Source organism: Rhamphochromis longiceps, linkage group LG12 (assembly GCF_057381845.1).
Source record: "Rhamphochromis longiceps isolate RC_006_pf linkage group LG12, R_longiceps_female_GT1.1, whole genome shotgun sequence".
Lineage (NCBI taxonomy): Eukaryota > Metazoa > Chordata > Actinopteri > Cichliformes > Cichlidae > Rhamphochromis > Rhamphochromis longiceps.
Genome location: NC_140568.1, coordinates 43,289,876 through 43,309,464, shown reverse-complemented (window position 1 = coordinate 43,309,464; position 19,589 = coordinate 43,289,876). Strand labels below are relative to the sequence as shown.

Genomic DNA, 19,589 nt, shown 5'->3' with positions numbered 1-19,589 from the left:
AAAGTTTCACATTAAATTCTCACAGGTGAGTTTGTTTGGCTGCACTTTTAAACAGACGCATCTGTTATTTCTCTTCTTTTGCATATCAGACAGCTACTCAAGACATATGTTCCACCCCTGCTGTGGACTACAGTGCGTTCTGGAGGATCATTCTGTTATTAGGTATTACCGAACCAACCAAGAGTAGAACTTACAAAATAAAACTGTTAGTGTTCAGCAGAGCTCTTTGGTGCTCTGCATCTTAGTTAAATACAGGAAGACATCTGGACGGGAACAGCCAGGAATCAAACCAGCCTGTGATCGATGGCCAGTCAGCCAGTACAGGCATCCCCAATGCTTATTTTTAATTTTTTCCCCTCTATCTTCCTTCATATGCTTTGGCACCAGAGATGTATTTACATGGAAAGGCAATAAAGCAACTTGAAACTGGGAGAGGGACAGAGTCCTCTGCTGTGCTGGGAGTCACGACGTGGCTGATAAACTGAGGAGGTGAAAATATTGAGTTTAATCGAGAGAAAATGAGGGGGCAGAAGAAAGAAGTGCAGGCTTTCTTGTTAGTCATTACAAATTATTAAAAAACCCAAACATTTATCTAACAGGTAAGGACAGAGGTGGATACTAAAATGGGTGCATTGCGATTGTGTAACGATTCTCAGTGTTTCGTGTCCTAAGAAAAGTAAACCCTCATGCTTGCATAACAGCTGAATTGTTAACATACTGCACAGGGTTTCCCTTTGTTTTAATCCTGGGGTGCAACGATGGACAATAGCCAACAATAGCTGGCACAAATGAGCAATTAAAAAAATGTGACTATCTGTGCGTCCTGTGATGGCAGGAACAACGAAAACAGTTAATGACCATGTTTGAAACAGAGACCGATACACAGTGTGGTGCAGCTTTGTGAGTCACCGTTAAGAACGTAAGAAGACAAGTTTGGTGATGAAGGAGAAAAGATGAAGGAGAGGGAGGAGGGAAATCCACTAACTAGTACAAGTACATACCCAAGATCAAATCTGACTTAAAAAGCTTCAGCTGCTAATATTATTTATTTACTATCCAAAACTCTGTGAAATAAACATTTTTTGTAACTTTTTCCCCCCTGTAACAAAGAGCTGTCGTCTACTTTTAAAACCACACCACTGAGCCATATGACACATCCCTTCATTACCAGGAACATTGTTTTTAGTCATTCCCACACAGACCCTCCCGCTGCTGTAAATACAGTTATTTGCTGGGGAAACTTGGATGCACCAATTTATCTGTGCAATACTATTAAAATAACCTAATTAAGACACCAAATACTGAACACACAAGAGCGCATTTTGTTTCTCCAAAATAGATTTTTCTCTAATTTAACATAAGGTCAGCGATCAGTCGGACGCTATTCAAATCATCTTTTAAAGCCATGGTTGCCAGGGTGCTGGAGCCTAAACCAGGGAAGGGAAGGCTCGAATTAAGGACCACTGCCTCGCTGCGGTGCACATTAATGACATCTGCTTATAGTAATCCTTATGATGATTAGATTTTGGAGTTTTATTATATTGGTGCTCCCCTGGATAAGCCTGAGGAAGTGTCTGAGGGGAAGGAGGTCTGGGCTTCTCTGCTTAGGTTGTTGCCCTGTGCCCCGGCCCTGGATAAATAAAAGCAAATGGAAGGACTGATGGATTAAATCTGCTGAAAGCAAGCAAATTAAACCAAAAAGTGCCAAATACATCAGGTCCTTGTGGCTATTTCCACAGATTTCCACAGATGAGTTAGTTCCCAAAGCTCCCATTTTAAAAGGTCCAACATTACAGAAGAGATGAACACGTTAATAGGTTGGTCCCTAAAGCTAATTTTGCCATTAGGTAGTGGCTGCTTCTGCTGACAGATCATAATCACAGAGGAGGCAGCAGCAGGCAGTCGTCTGCTAGGCTTCACCTCAACTAATTCAAGTTACTGAACCTGACCTCAACTGTGTCGGAGCCTTACTCTGAGGTCAGCTTCACTAAAAGCCTCTCTGAGAAGACCGTCCCACTGTTTTGGTGAGGGAATTCTAATATTTCAACATTTTAACACAAACAAATAAAACCCCAGCAGGTTTCTGTCTCTGTGTGTTGTAGCCAGCCTATAGAGACACCAAGCTATCCAAGCTACCACTGATCTCTGATCAACCTTCTCGTACAGCTGTAACCAGCCTAGAACCTTAACTTAAAGTGATGAACATGCCAAATGTCACCGCTTTGATTGTGTGAAACACCAGAAACACTTTTAACCTAAAAAGCATGAAAAAAGGACAAATCTTAGTTTTGACCTTTAAAACATCCCACCGTCCCCATGGTGTCCTTCCCCAGAGCAAACCCATCTTTGTCCACCACACTCGCCGCTCGTCCTCTCTTGGTAATGATTATAATGAACGCCTTGTTATTGTAGCTCCTCCCCACATGCTGACACCTTCCTGTCCTCTGCTCCTGTCATAAGTTTTTCTGATGAAAACAAACATATGATACATATATGTAATACATTTGCATTGTATTCCATATTCTTAGAAGACGGCCGTGTCAGCCACTGTGATATTAAGGATTTTCTGTAATTTGTATTATGACTGAAACTGTATTGACTAGATTTGGCAAGCCTGTTTTTTCTTAGATCACTATTATTGCTCGTCTTGTTCTGGGGTCCTGTGAGACATTCAGGTGGTGCTGCTCAGCTGGAGACCTGTAGATGCTTTGCTTTTACTTTGAGTTCTCCTGTTTTTGCTTATTTATTTATTATTTACTTTAAATGCAGATATTTAACTTTAAACTTGTAACACTGTAATGGTGTGACGTCTTGGGGAAGTTTTCCTTGACAAAGAGACGTTAACTTCCTGGTTAAATAAATGTTAAATAAAGAAATGACACTTCTGTGTAATCAGATATGGAATAACAGCACGGTTTAGAGATCTCTCAGTAACAGTGAGATGAAGGTTGCAGACAGCCATGAAAATCACAGCCACGACGCCCATCACAGTCCTGACTCTTTATTAACAGCAAGTGTTACAACGAGGGTTACTCTGTGCGACCCTGTACTCGCAATATGAACGGTTACCTTCTGTTAGAAGATAAAGAGCTTCTCTGTGTCTTGTTCAATCAGTGATCTGTACAGCAGTCTGTACTAACGAGGTCACTGAGTGCAGCATAACAGTTATACTGATGTTTAGCGTTACTCAGATTGTGGTTTGTTGTGCTTTGCATGTATATGGTGGCTGTACTGTTTGGAACTTTTAAACTAGAAATTAGGGATGGGTACCGGTGTCCGGTGCCATGATGGCACCGGTTCTGACATAAACGGTAGTAACCAGACCGAAAAGCAGCGCACATTTCGGTGCTTTATTTCGGTGCTTTTTTTTCCTGAGCTGAGATACACTTCTAGCCAATCATTTTACGTTTCCGAGGATAGTAGGCGGGTCCAGGTACGTGCGTTCTTTTAGAGCAGAGCTACAGATTAAAAATGCCCAAGGCGAAGCGGTCAAAAGTCTGGCTGTACTTCACAGCAGAAGATGCAAACTCAGCAGCAACAAGTGCTTTAAGCTGATACTGTGATACTGTCAAAGGAGGTAACACCAAGAATCCGATGAAACACCTGGCAATGCATAGCGTTTTTTTTTTCAAAAGCCCAGAAATGCGCCGTATTTGATAGCTTGCTGCGAGACCTCACACCGAGCACATCTACTGCGGGTGTGGTGCCTGTTATCGGACCCGGAGTTTGCAACATCCCCCAAGAACCCGAAGAGGAGAGTCCTGGCCCCTAGCCCTGCCAGTGTAGCAGAAATGATGAGGATGATGATGCAGCAGCAGCCGTTCTTCTCTGCGTGAGTAGCTTCATGTTGTTCGTGTGTAATTTACGTTGAGTAGGCTAACCACGTTATTACATTAATGCATGTAAGGTGAACTAGCAAACATCATCATAGCTACATGCGGCTGTCTTCTTGTTTGATGGCAGATACTCCCTTCACCCTGGCCAAAAAGGCTAAAATGACCAAAGAAAAAGTGGAAAACAATTAAACATGAGAGGTTTAGGACAAAGTTTGTGTTTTTTCCATTGTTTAAGCACTGCTTCCAGCCAAGAGTGATACCATATATGCCCCATAGCTGCAGAAAAGGCTAACATTGTTATCTTTTTACAAAAAAACAGCTGAACATGAGAGGTTTTTGGACCAATTTTGTGTTCTCCATTCTTTAAGCACCGGTTTGAGCACCGTTTGAGCACCGGCACCGTTTCAAAAGTACCGATTTGGCACCGGTATCGGATAAAACCTAAACGATACCCATCACTACTAGAAATACATTTCCTCTTTGGGATCAATATTCTATTCTATTGTATTCTATTCTATTCTATTCTCTCTACTGAACCCTTTTTCGTCCTGACCAGCAGACGGTGTCCTTCTGCCTTCGACCGAATCTTGGGAGGTCTGAGAAAGTTTTGTGTAAAAACATTATTTTTGGTAACTTTATTACTAATGGGTTTAAACAAAGGGATCAATCTCAGCGTTATCTATATATGAACCCAAATCACATCCTTGTTTCCTCCTTCTGAAATTTCCCCACACATTAATGAAAACCGCTGCGAGCTGCTTTCAGCACCACAGCTTCTGCTTTTCCCGTGTGGAGCAGGTGCACGCTCACCACAAGCCAATAAAAGGCACCTTAAACAAGTTGCTGCAGGCAGATGACATCAAATTATCTTGGAAGGAAAGTGCTTGTATTGCTCTGGTCGTGCAAAGACTGTTGCCCAAAGCAGAAAAACACTTCAATAAGTCTACAAGCCAAACAGAAGTTGGTAACAAACCATGAATAATTCGACTGCCAGACACGCTCTCAGGCTTATTTAACCCTAGACAACCTGACGACCCATGTACAGACTACTCTGTGTCATGCTGTTAAAGCTCCGCCGGTCACCATTTTCAGATATAATGGAGGCTTGCCAGTGCACTTTACTTCTGTCTTATCATTTTGAAAGAGTTGCAGAGGAAAACTGAAAAAGGCTCTGCAATGATGAAAAGCCGGGACATTTGTTGACATGGCTGGAACTGATTGACAACATTTTATTTTTCCCTTTGGGCATTTATCTTCTGAACTACATGACTTTGGTTTAATAACACAAACAAACACACCGGGAAGTCACATCCTGTTCAAAAACTGTGGAACGATGATCTCACAGCACGTTTCCCTGTAAGGAATCAGTTTTATTTGTTTGCATATTGTAAGTAACTTTTGCACAATCAAGTCTTACTAATAAAACCAACATATTCAAGTGGTTTTCCTTTTTCTTCATTAAATACACACTAACAGCAGAGCCAATCCACAGAGAGCTTCTTCACCTTCAGCCAATTGGCTGCAATTCCCCTACAGGGCGCTCAAAAGATAACAGGAGCAAATGAAGATTAATTATTTACACCTGCTTCATGACAAAACAGACCACATTGATGGTGTTTTTAAAGTTCACAAACATCGCCCTGTTTATGTTTACTAAATAAAATGAAATATTAATAACGTTTGTTTTTGTCTGACCCATGAAATGGATACTTAACAGTAGTTCTTCCAGGAAAACTGCTGTTATATAGCTGTTATAAAGCCCATTTCTAACACACTGTGCTGACATCTACCTTCACAGTGCCTCTGCTCCCACTCACATCCAGCCACACTGAGGGTCTAAAATGGCCCCAAAATGACTCAGAAAAATCAGCTCCCCCCATGAAAGAACCACTTCAGAGGAGCGAATGTAAGTTTTGCCATTATCCAGTAAATTTGCAGATAAAACATTTTACACTCAGCTTACATGAACCTATTCAATTTCCCGTGACCTACTCCACTGCAAAAGTGCTTTTAAAGAGCAGGGATTGCTCATCAAGTTTGCTGCTGCTCCTTAGAGTTTCATTTTTTCTGATTAAAGTACTTGTCAAACAAGATATTCACAGCGTCTTCAACTTTACGGGCTGACGGCCGGCGAGATCCCAGGTCTGTATAACAGCTTGGGGGGCAAAGCCAAACAGGAGCACACTGCAGATGCTCAGTAATTGTTCCCCAGGAAAGTTGGTCTATGTGAAAGCGAGCAAACAAAAAAATCCAGCGAATCCTGTTCCCATTGACAGAATGTACAGCTTCACCCGCAAGAAACAGGTGGGAGGTGTGAGGCACCAGCATGTCTGTAGATATTTGTACCAGTCTAACACACACACACACACACACACACACACACACACACACACACACACACACACACACACACACACACACACACACACACACACACACACCTGCTCTTCTCAACAATGGCATTAAAACTATCAGCTGATGACATGATTTCAGAGATGAATTACGGCAGAAGAAGACGGGAGGAACCGATCAATACGATGGTGTTACAGGAAAAATGTTTCTATGTTTCTTTACTTTCTCAGCAAAGACATACTGTTTTGGGACATATTGTTTTAGATTGTTTTATCTCTCACAGCCTTCTCCCAGCTCTCTGCTGACGAGACTAGCGCCACATATGGAGTTGTTTATTTTATTTGTTTTGTATTTTCTTATCCTGTTCTCACTGTCTTTCCTATAAAAATTACCAAGCCACTGTGCATGGGGTGAGTTGTCCTTAGCAGCTCACCCGTGTACACGTTTGATAAAGAAAGTAACTTTGTCTCATTGTGTCTTTATTTCTCCTGGGTTTTTTACAGAGTTTTCCCCCAACAGATGGTATCTGTTTCCAGACAGAAGCAGGGTCGGGTAGAGAAAATAGGAAAGAGAAGATGGAGACGACGACGTCTGGCCCGTGGATTATGTTTCAAAGATGACAGCGAGGGGGTCTGAGAGGGTCTGACACCGTGTAGTTCCCAGAGCACTTCCTCCTTTTTGCTTTCTTTGTATCGAATGGAAAGGCTCAAGTGAAGTCGTACAAATCAGAAAAGCACCTCATTGCCATGGCAACAGGTGCTTTTGGACTGGCTAAACATTCAAGGCAATAAATAAATAAATAAAAGTAATAAAATCCCAGGAAACGGAAGGTGGAGGTAAATAATGCCTAGGTTTTCAGAGTGCTGCGTATCTTAGAGGAAGCACAGCAGCACTGCAGAGGGCAGAAACACAAAAAAAGCTCCAGCAAATGAAAAGAGGGCAAAAGACACGAGTGTCACCGAGCAGATGGTTTATCAAGAGAAAAAAAACAAAATAAGAAAGTTAGTGGTGATTGTGGTTCAGTGTAAAACTACAAAAAAAGAAAGAAAATAAATAAACAGATCAAGTCGATGCAAATAATTAAACACAGCGACTCAATGATTTCAAGAAGATGTGACTCATTAATAAATGCATCTCTATCCTTTAAATATATATTATAAATCTGGATATACTAACCATAGCTGGGTATTCAGCAGTGACTGTGGAAACATGATGGGGCGAAAGCATCGTTCATTCAAAGCAAAGGTCACCAGCATGTCACGATCCCGGGTCATGTGACCCAGTGTTTTCAGTTTTAATATATTTTGATGTTGATGGTTCAAGTTCATTAGTTTATCTACGCTCATTTCTATTATGCTTAGGTTGGTTCTAATCAGCTGTTTCTCCATGTGTTTCCTGCTCATCTCCTGTGTGTGTTTTCACTCATTCCTCGTCGTCTGTTATTCTGCTATGCTCGTGGCAGGTTTTCCAGGATTTTCATGTACTTTTGCCAAGTCTTCACAGTTCAGGTTTTTCATGTTCACGCTCAAGGTTTTTTTATGTTTAGCATTAGTTCACCCAGTTTAGGCCAGTTTTTAGTTTTGCCTTGTTTTGTACAGTTGAAACCAGCCTTTAATAAATGGCTCACTTTCAGTTAACATTAAGTTTGTTTCTGTGCTTTGTTTTGTCTGCATTTGGGTCCTTTATTCTCCACTCCACACAGTCACTGTCACACAGCAGGAATCAAACCAGGGGGCAGTGAGATGCCCAGTGCTGGGCATACATGAACAGGACAGTTAATATTTTTATATTTTTATTACTACTACTAGTAGTAATAATAATCAGACATGAACCAGAAATGCGGGTAAAGTCCAAGACCACCTCCTCCAAAAAAAAAGAGCCCCTAGACATGGATCAGAATTGGTCTGCAATTATTTACTTGAGAAGATCGAGACCCATTTTTCTTAACCGCCCTTTTCATTTGATATGTACTTGAAGATGTAGACTTAATTTGAAACTTGGAATGGCAAAAAAAACCTATTAAATCTCGGAGGTCCTGTCTCAGCTTAGAAAGAAAAAACTCATCCAAATCCATCCACACAAACCATTTGGAGTCAAAGAAATGAACCAATTACACGCAGCCACTTTGGCTGAAGTACGAATGGTCACTAAAACACCTTTTATTCAGTCCCCAATGAGAAGGAAGCTGCAATTATATCAGCTTCAGCCAGCTAGTTTTGGAAAACTGAACACTGTATGTGCTCAGTCTCATAAGTAAAGCAGAGTTTGATATGATGACATATGTGCTTTACATTTGTGGTTGTCATATCAGTTTATTTGTGCTTCCTGTTCAGTAGCTTTAATGCCTTGTTAAATCTTTTTAAAGAAATTTATTTAAGCACTTTGATGAATTTAGATGAGTTAAATTAAGAACCTTCGTATTTATGTACGAAGCGAACATTTTAATAGAAAAACATTCATTGGTGCGAGTTGCAGAGACTCGACTGAATATTCCATGCACAAATTCAAACTTTAATATTTCGCCGCTGTGCATTAATTACTGTCAAGTCCTTCAAATATTACTGACGCCCTCTGTCATCAAACAGGGAAAGAAAACAGCCTAATGAAACATTCTTTGATACCCACACAGAAAACGAGTCAATTTAGTGAAATTAAATGAGATAAGTAAACTTATCCAGGCTGGCAGCTCAGAAATAGACCTGCAACGCCGTGGCCCACAGTGAGAGCAGGTCTGTCTGCTTCCCCGGACCCTTTAAAGTAGGAGCACTCAGCCTGAGGATGCTCGTATATCGTTAGCGCCCGAGTGTGACCAGTAGGAGATTCGCTATTGGCAACCATCCCAGGAGTCATTAAGCTCGGCCTCTAACTGTCATTGTCCCCCTGCCTGTGGCTCCTCTGGGGTCCACGAGCCAAATTTGTGCCACCTCGAAGTTCAGAGCCATTCCAAAGGTCCAACAGCGATATGACATTACCTTTTAATGGGGCAGATTATTAGCAGAATAGAGATAAACCTGCTGGGTTTGTACGGCCGCTCTCATGGATACCTACGTGAAATAGACTGCAAGGCTTCAGGCGTTACCTGGGTCACCTTCTGTGAGAAGACTTTGCTCACTTTAGGTCAAACTGTAGCTTTAAAGCTACATCATCAAATACCATCTTAAAAGATTAAACTGCAGTCAAGATTCTCTAAAATTCGGTTCTTTTGCTGGTTTTGTATCTTCTTTGCTCTTTTTGGTGAATATGGTTTACTTTTTACTCCTAAAATGTTATTTTCCAGTCGAGCTCACTGAGCTCCTGCACAAGAGTTTGCAGAGAGAGAGTTAGTTTCAAAGTCGATGCCAACACAGCAACTACAGCCGGTGTTGATCTAAATAATCCTGATCATGATATGGATGTAGAAAAAGAAGCACACTGTGGACGTGATGTGGTGGGAATTACTGGAATAACCGCACTGGCACTTTTGTTGGTGGCTATGCAATTACTTTAACTAATTTTCCAAGGCATGTTTAACCAAAGTGTTTGCTTCGATTCAAGGAAATCGACACTTAAAATAATAATAATTATTATTATTACCAAGAAACTGGAGTTAAAGTGATGGCATTGAGCAAGGATGAAAGGGCACAGATTTTATGGTTATGTAATACATTTGGCACATGCATTAGTAAATAAATGGTTTCAAATATTCTGCTGAAGTCTTGTTGTGCAGAAAATTTGCTTTGAAGAGCAATAACAGAACCAGCCGCCATTTCTGAATTTGTTTGAGTGACAACAGTGATCGGTCCACTGCTCCTGAGGGAGAAGCTACAGTACAGGACGTTTCAAACATGTCCACCACCTCATGGATTACTCACTAGTTGACAAACAGGCCACAGTACTTGAGACTGAGCAGTGGTCCGACTGACTTGGTGATGTGCAGTACCGGAGCCCCTCGGGGGACTGCGCTATGCTATGCGGACAGACACCAGAGAGATGGATGTTGACCTCAGAAGGAAGAGGATGGCTACATGTCTTGTGTCTACCCTGTGACAGGATGCTGATGTGATGGAGTACACAAACAACCTGGGCATCGACATTGACAGGCTGAACTGAAAGACCAACACAGAGGTGTTGTATGTCTCTGTGCAGTGCAGCAAGATGTTGGAGGTTTTTTAACAGACCACAGCTCTGTTGCATCTAGAGCTGTGGTCTGCTGGGGGAGCATCATCAGCTGGTGACACCAACAGACTGAATAAAGTAATTGGGAACACTGGCTCTGTGACTGGCACACGTCTGAAGCTTCATGAATAATCCTCACTGCCTTCTGCAACACTTACTGGACAGTCAGCAGAGCACCTTGTCTAACAGACTCATTCAGCTCCACTACCACAAGGACAGACACAGAAATAATAGAGCTCCATTATTATGTAACTTTTTGAAGAGAAAAAGCTAACAAAGAGAAAACGAGCCAACCACTGCTACCCAATATTTGACACTTAGAATTACAAACGTCTCATCTCAGCCTTCAGCTTCATTCACTCTAAGCCTTTATTCTGAGTCATAGTGTGTGTGTTTAATCAGCTTGCCTCTCATTGAAGCTCTTGACAGTTAATACATCATGTTAATAAACTATCTCTTTAGTCTTTTTTAGTTTAGCATGAGAATTACTGCAGTTTTACCACGTCCCAAAATGTTCTCACTGGATGATCAACTTTACATTTATATTTTATCGTGATGGGTGTTCACTTACCCCGAAGTTGGAGGCTGCAAATCTGGCTGGAGCAGAGACATTGGTGGAGGCGGTGGGGTGGGCGTAGAAGGCATTGATGTTGGCCAGCAGGGTGCTCATCACTGCCGGCACCCCTGACAGCATGTACTTAGAGGACAGGCAAGAGAATTGGCTGAGCAGGAGAAGAAATGTGGGGAAACGGGCAGGGGAGAAAGAGAAAGGAAGATTGAGGATATAAATGCAGTTAGCAGGTTAAAAAAAAGGCAGAAGTGGTTATGGAGAGGCGGGAAGGAAGGTGAGTAAGCAATTAGGATAAGACAGGTGAGGACAGAGGGTAAGAAGGTCGAGAATGAGACATAAAGAGGCCAGAGGGGGAATCAGTGGAAGCAGGAGGAGGATATAAATTACGGAGAAAAGGGAGAGAGTAATTGAAGTGGACGCAGGAAGGCAGGAAGGAAATAGCGAAACATAATGAGAAGGTGAAAAACAAAAGACACAAAGAGAGACGGACGGGAAATGATCAAAAAATTAAGTCAATGAAGATGAAGAAAGAAGGAAACTTCTTGTGTGGACCCGAAATTAATATTGCCAATGATGATTTAACATTGGGGGGGGGGAGTTAAACAGTATTTCCCTCTGAAGACCCCAAAAAAAGCTAAAGGAAACTGGATATGGATGGACCAAATGGATTTGAGTTGGGTGCAAACATACCCTGGGTGTAGAATAAAATCTGAGATGTGCAAGCATTTTTCTGTCCCCATAGCTACATTTGAATCAGTTTTGGTCCACTTGGTTTTGGCTGTGGTCTAAATATCTTAGCAGCAATGTAGCAAACACAGAATGACACAAAACAGGAAAGCTGATGCTGAAGGCAGCCAGTTTTAACGGAGGCTGGAGAATGGGAACTCCTTTATTCACTCTAAAGACTGGCCCCTGTATCCACGCGTCACAAGATGATCTCATATTCTTTGTGTTGTCATTTTGAATCCACACGCCAGCAAAAGATGTGGAGTCATACGAGGGGGTGGAGAGGTTTCAGAAAGCCACTGAACTGAAAAGATGCATGCAGCTACAGCAAAAAACTGTCTTTGAGCCAAATCTCAAAGTGATGAAACCAGGTTTCACTGTCGCAGAGGAAATGGCTCATTCAGTGGAAGATGCTGCAAAAAGAATATGAGTATTTGCGAGTGGTAGCTTTTTCTGAGAAGCAGAGGCTGTAAAGAGCAGAGAAACTACATGATAAAAACAAACTTTCTCACACAGAAAGCAGACACTACACTGAGTTGTCATATTGAGGGGAAAAATAATATATTACATTTAATTAAACAGCCAGTTGTATGGCAACTGTGCGGCAACCTTCACGTAAAACGTAATCAGAATGCATTTTTTCAGTTGACTAACATGATGACTTTTTTATATGTTAAGTGGAGCATAATGTATGTGAACAAGCTTTTAGGGAAACTGACATTTAATTTCTTTTTACTGAAATAAAACATCTCAGAAGCTGCAAGTGTCTGGCCCCTGATGTCATTGATGTTTCCCAGTGTGGAAGTTTGAAGCGGAGCCCTTAGAAGCTCACTTTTGCAGGATGCCAAATTGCTTCTAAACTTATCCACAAAATTATAAATTGTTTGGTACAAACAAATACACACATACCATTTAGAGTGTGTGAAATGTTAGACAGGGTCCTAAAAACAGGTGAATAAATTAATTTCCTCATCGGTGAAGGAGCTGTTCGGTTCACCGAGTTCTTAGTGAGACTTCTATAATGGCCACAGTGTTCTTGTATATTCCAATCACCACTTTCATTTGGCTGTGTCATTGAACGGCTCATATCCACATTTCCGCTGGGACAGAGTCTGGCCCACTTCTGCTTACAGCTTCACTTCACTCAATATTTCCCCACATGATTGCGTTATGTGATTGCGCTCCTTTTCCCAGCACACAAAACCAACACACGTCCCTTTAAGCCCAAATTCTGACATTATTAATGCAATTAAACCAGGATGTGTGTATGAATGCTTGCTGAGTGCTTCTGTGCCCCTGCCTGCAATGATCCAACCAAACAGCAGGGAAATCTCTGAGGTGAGGGGTCATCTTTTCTCATTAGGTGAGATAAACTAATTTGCATGTTGTTTATAGTTCATGACATTAATGCCTCCCATCACATTAACATGCAGGAAACACACAGGTCCACAAATAATACCGACGAGCCCCTCCTGATACATCTACCTCACATCACAGCCTGTTGGATGGACTGTAGTCAAGTGTTCGGTAAGTTTGCAAACAGAGCTTACGTCATGGCCTGGAAGATGGACTCAACGCCGTAACGCATTGCAAACTCATCCACAATTTCCTGTTGCACTTCATCAAAGTAAACCTTCCACGCGTCGTCTCCCTGAGCGGCCGGGATCTTCACCGCGCCGCCTCCCTCGACATCCGTCGTAAAGTGAAACGTATTCTAGAGAGAGGATTTAAAATTTTAAAAATGTAACTGTAATTATTAACCACATGAAACAACTTTGTTTATTTTAGGAATCTGTTTTGTGTTAGCAAACAGACTCAGACGTGTGTCTACTGATCCTCAAAAAGTATTTATGAATATTTCCATTTCAAACAGAAATCCCAAAGAGGTGTGAAAAACGTTCCAAGACTTTTCGGATAACCAAAAACAATCAAAAGTCATTCCTTCAGTGCCCTCCTCTCACCTGAAATCTGAAGGTGATCAGTCTTTCTCGGTTGCTGCCCCTAAGCTGTTTTGTTTTTATTGTTGTTTCTGTAGTTATGTTTCAGTAAGAATGGAGTAAAAATGGCATCAGTGGTTTATCAGTGATTGCACAGATATTTTTCTATTTCAGCAACCAGTTGCAAAAAGCTGCAGTGACCAACTGATTGGCCAGAGGTTGAGCGTGCAGGGTTACTGGTGGGAGGCAACCTGCTTCCAAACAATCCAATCTGCCATCTGGTCAATAAATGCAGACAGATCACACAGACTGACTGCGATGAGTCTCTTTACAATAGGAGACGTGACTCAGCTGGTTATATTCTGGTTGTATTCATATAAAAACAAGGTCACCGAGCGCCCGTGCCGTTGTGCAGTTACACTGCGTCTCTATTTGTGGAGAAACTTCAGTTTCAAACCTGTGAGGTTCTGGCTGGACTCTAAAGGCAAGGCAAGTTTATTTGTATAGCACAATTCAACAACAAGGTGATTCAAAGTGCTTTACAGAGACATTAGAAACAAGAACAAATAAAAAGCATGATTTAAAATTGAATAAAACAAGCAAATAAACTAACTAACTAATTAACAAACAAACAAACAAACAAACAACAGTATATAAAATCAAAACAGATAAAATCAGAACAGTAGATAAAATCAGTAGTTAAATGTAAGTTTTGAAATTTAAGCTTAAAGTGTGGATTTGGTGCTTTATTCAAATGCAGCTGAGAACAGGTGAGTCTTCAACCTGGATTTAAATAAACTGAGTGTTTCAGCTGATCTGAGGCTTTCTGGGAGTTTGTTCCAGATATAAGGAGCATAAAAGCTGAATGCAGCTTCTCCGTGTCTGGTTCTGACTCTGGGAACTGATAAAAGACCGGATCCAGATGACCTGAGGGATCTGGATGGTTCATACTGGGTCAGGAGGTCATTGATGTATTTTGGTCCTAAACCATTCAGAGCTTTATAGGCCAGCATCAGAACTTTAAAGTCTATCCTCTGACGGACAGGTAGCCAGTGTAAAGACCTCAGAGCTGGACTGATGTGGTCCACTTTTTTGGTCTTAGTGAGGACTCGAGCAGCAGAGTTCTGAATGAGCTGTAGTTGTCTGACTGATTTTTTAGGTAGACCTGTAAAGATGCTGTTACAGTAATCAAGCCTACTAAAGATGAATGCATGGACTAGTTTTTCCAGGTCCTGTTGAGACATCAGATCTTTTATCCTTGATATATTCTTGAGGTGATAGTAAGCTGACTTTGTTATTGTCTTAATGTGTTTTTCTAAGTTTAGGTCTGCATCCATCACTACACCCAAATTTCTCGCCTGGTTTGTGGTTTTTAGATGTATAGATTGAAGTTCTCTGGTAAATGTAAGTAGCTAATTTGAATTTCTGTTTAATTCAATCTGATTTAATGTCTCTGTGTACACAGCACTGATTTATTCACAGCTGACTGCAGTATTGTCACACACAGACTGCATGTAATTGTCAACCTGACCCCGTTCAATTGTAAACAGACTTATCGCACACGACCATAATCGTTGTGCTCGTGCCGTGGTCTCTCTTTTATGTGGTAAATTGTGAAAGCTGTTTTAACCATTTCTTTGTTGATAGCTTCATCTGAATAGAAACTATAGCATAGCAAACTGTTTAACAAATACAGTCAGTGTCCCCACGACATGTTTGATGTCCTTTACCTCATGAAGGCACATGTACTGCACGTGGTAGGGCGCCACCTTCTCCTCTCCCTCAATCTCCACGCTGATCTGAAGACGGATGGCACCAGACACCGCCGACTTGTCTGTCCTCTTTTCTGTAAGTAGAGAAAAACACAGACACAATTACTCTGAAGTGAAACATCACTCAGAGTTGAATTTGAGATGCTCTTTAGGTCTTAGATGACAAACAAACACTCTGAGACATTTATTCCCATAATCCTCTGAGTTCTGAGTGACTACATACCCAGGGTATACCACACGTCCATCTCTCCACTGAGCGTTCGGACCTCAATGATGCTCTGTCCCAGGAAGTCGTCCGACTCCCTCTTCAGACGCTGCTTCACTCGCGACTTGATGTCATCGTCCTCGTCCCAAACCCGCAGCTTGATCCGATCTGATGAGTTGTGGCACTCGCTGTGCAGACAGGGAACAGGTGGGTGGGCTGTTGTTTTGACACATGTGGCAGCACGCAGCTGAGGCATATGCAAGCCCAGAGCAAATAAACATATGTTTGAAATGATTTAAGAACCACATGCTTTATCACTCTGCAGCCAGCAGCTCCTGACTCATTAATTTGAAGGAAAAAAAATGTTTTCGTCTTGGCTATATTTATAAAAATAAAAAAAAATAGATGTCCTAACCCAAAGCTGAAATATAGCTTGAAGAAGTGCATGTGACGCAACTTTACATCGTGCATATTTTAAATCTCCAAACCTCTCCTCTTATGTGATTTATCCGTACAGAGGAAAGTTTTAAACTTCTTAACTGCTCTAAAATTCATATAAATATACAAAGTGAGAGGGCTACCAATGTTGCACCAGACAATAAAAGCTAATAAGACGCATTAGTGCTAACTGACCCACACTGGTCTGCAGCTGTTCAAATATTCCTTACTTATTAATCAGATTATATAATAAAGTCAATGAAAACCAAAGGAGGACATACAAAATTCTATCAAACAGAACATCCACAACATTCAACCCACTGACAGGAGGCGTGCTTAACATGACTGCTGCCTTTAAAGTTGGATTTTCCTGGGAAACTTTGGTCTAGACATTGACGTGGGTGTTACTTTGAAACGTACCGCCCACCATTGCTGCGGCACAATCACACACCTCACATGTCAGGCCTCCCTCATGGAAACAATGTTAGACCACAATATAAAAACTTGATGAAAACCCAGGCATTAATCTGCCTGGATATATGATCCCAAGGCCACAACCCATTGGACCCAAAGGAACCACAGATACTGATACTACTGCTGTATATGCATTTTGCTATTTCTAAGTCCTGCACACCTTTACATCTGTTCCACTGGGCTCCGTGTACTTAAAAAAGATGCTGTGATCAGGAACAACACAGCAAAGATGATCACGAGGAATACTCTGTGCAAACCCACACAGTGTTGAAAAGACCTCTAACGAACCAAGTGAAATCATCTGTGTGGGTTTCCTATGGATGTGCGGGACCTTCAGGAAAACGATTACAAATCATCTTCTTGCACAGCGGGGTCACCGTGACAGAGGCACATAGCTTTCAGCTCCAACTACGTTTTAAACCTGGAGGAAAACAGCAACTTGCACTTACAAGCTGAACTTTTCCTCCCAGACTGGGTTCAGGTTGCCGTAGATTGTCTTTGTTCTCTTCTTGGTTTTACCCACTTGGATGGTCACATAAGGATCACTGGAACCTGTCCTGTCCTTGGCCTGGAGACCCTGGGCACTGACAACTGACACACACACACACACACACACGCACACACACACACACACGCAGAGAAAATGACTATGAAAATTGCATAAGAACAACAAACACCTACTCCCTACCATCATCTTTCGGTTTCTCATTCACATACACATCGAAACACACAATATCACCCACACAGTTATGCAAAGCCTCGTAACACAATACTCGTGACTCACAGGCAGATGTTGGGTAACATTTTTTACTAAATATCTTAAATAACCGCGAGGTTTTGTGCAACAAGTGGTGAAAGTAGGCTTTAAAAAACCCTGAGGCTATGATGTGGTCCCACTGTTGCACCAGAGCGTAGTGAAGCCTGTAGTGTCAGCAGCACATGGCATGCAATCTTTTTTTATCTCCTTTTTGCACATTGCATTCTGTATGCTGCATCTGTACCTTACTCTCCTAAAACAACCAAGCAATAAATGAAAAGCCGCTTCTGTGACACCTGGCTCTGTTTGGCTTCTCTCCAGTCAGCTGGCACAAAACTTTTTTGATAGACGGATGATCTGAATTGTGTCTGGAGACATTTATCAACAACGGAAGGTCAACAGGTACCAAGGAGGGCCAACTTCATTTCTGCCATCTCTCACTGTCACTTTAATCCAGGTGAGAAGGCAAGCGGGATTTCTGCAGCACATACTAATGAAGGGAACTATTCATAGCTGCAGACTTTAACTAGAGCTGAAGCCTGAGGACAAATGAACTAAGCAACATGCACGCACATTTTCTAGGACCGGGAGGAAGGTTATTGACAGAAATTCGACATGCAGGGTGAGCTCAGGGTGAGTCTCATCATTCAGAACGTAGCAAATGATGCCGATTGCACAACCTGTGTGTGTCCGAGGCCATAAATAGCTGTTGCTTAACAGCAAACACTGACTGTAGTTAAAGAGTGTGACATGTTTTTTGTGTCTAATATTTGAAAAAAGCCAGTTCATGTATGAAATGTAAACAGGCGATCACATCCGTTTTTAATTTTAAAAATAGAAAAAAGAATAACACATTTATGCCATTTATGAATATCTACACTCAACCATTTTATTAGGTACACCTGTTAGAGTGCTTGTTAATGCAAATGTTCAAATAGAGCAATCACATGGCAGCAATTCCACTCATGCAGGCATGCAGACATAGTCAAGATGAGCTGCTGAAGTTCAAACTGAGCATCAGAATGAGTAAGAAAGGTGATTTAAGGGACTTGGATGGTTGTTAGTTGTGGACAGGCTGGTCTGAGTATTTCACAAACTGCTGATCTGCTGGGATTTTCCTGCACAGCCATCTCTACAGTTTACAGAGAATGGCCTGAAATACTAAAATCATCCCGCGAGCAGCAGTTCAGCAGAAGAAAACGCATTGTTGATGCCAGATTCACCAAAAAAGCTGGGAGGCTGAGTAAATTATAATTCAAAACAGAATGCAATCTTTGACAGTCGCATACCCATATTTTATTTATAATAGAACATAAAAAACAAATTAAATATTTGAGCTTAGAAAATGTACCATATTCAAGGGCAGCAACACGTCTCCAAAAAGTTGGGATGGAGCAACAAATGTCTGGAAAAGTAAATGGTGCTAAAAACGACAATCAGGTTAATTGGCGACAGGTCACTGACCTGTCTGTGTATAAAAAGAGAGGCAGAGTTTTTCAGAAGTAAGGATGGGCAGACGTTCACCACACTCCAAAGAATGATGTCTAAAAATTGTGGAACAAATTCAGAATGATGTAAATCCCATTATTAGTGCCTAATATCACTGAAAGAGTCTGAGAAACTTGAAAAATCTCTGTGCATAACGGGCAAAGCCTTTTAACTGCATTCACATGCATCGCTCCGTGGGCTCAGGAGGTTTTAGCTCAACATATGCTCCCAGCCAGATGACTTTCTCCTGCTTCTCTCCAGGGAAGGTTTTGTGTATTTCAGCAAGACAACAACAGCACAGCTTCACAGTAGAAGAGTCTGGGTGCTGAACATTTGCATCATCGCGAAACTAAAACTACAGCAAAGAAGACCCAGGACTGTGAAGCAGCAGGAATCTTCCATCAGACAAGAACGGGACAACATTGTTCTCCTGTTAGTCCAGCAGGTGGTCTCCTCAGTTCCCAGATGTTTGCACACAGTGGGAAACATGATGTCATCAAAATCAAAATTACCCAATTTCTTTAAATGGTCCGTTTTCTCACTTTAACATTTGTTTCCTGTTTTTTCCCAAATAAAATGTCGATTAACGAGATGTATGTTCGAATGTACGATTAATATGCTGTTATGAGCCATAACGTTCCAGTCATATATTTGCTGTCTGTTCATTTAGTGGCCACGTCTCTGTGCTAAAGAGCATTTTGAATATAAATTGGTTATTCCCTACTGGAATCGAGTGACTCTTCAAAGAGCTCTCTGTGAAGCATCTCCTGTCAGTCCAGAGGGGTTCGAGTTAAAAGCGCTTCGAGTTGTATTTCAGATGGATGACATGACTGACGTTTTAGACAGCTTGATCAATTTATAGACACATGCAGCCTTTT

The 19,589-nt window shown here is 41.6% G+C and overlaps 1 protein-coding gene across 2 annotated transcripts in view; it reads right to left on the bottom strand.

The window, feature by feature from the left end:
* LOC146658061 (protein unc-13 homolog B-like) overlaps positions 1 to 19,589 on the bottom strand; it is a 73,670-nt gene that overhangs the window by 37,489 nt on the left and 16,592 nt on the right. For both annotated transcript variants that reach the window (XM_085426459.1, XM_085426460.1), the window contains exons 9-13: positions 16,916 to 17,057; positions 15,573 to 15,742; positions 15,308 to 15,423; positions 13,191 to 13,354; positions 10,915 to 11,065 (exon numbers count right to left, since the gene is read on the bottom strand). In XM_085426459.1, the coding sequence (XP_085282585.1) occupies positions 10,915 to 11,065; positions 13,191 to 13,354; positions 15,308 to 15,423; positions 15,573 to 15,742; positions 16,916 to 17,057 (743 nt within the window). The remainder of the gene's footprint in view (positions 1 to 10,914; positions 11,066 to 13,190; positions 13,355 to 15,307; positions 15,424 to 15,572; positions 15,743 to 16,915; positions 17,058 to 19,589) is intronic.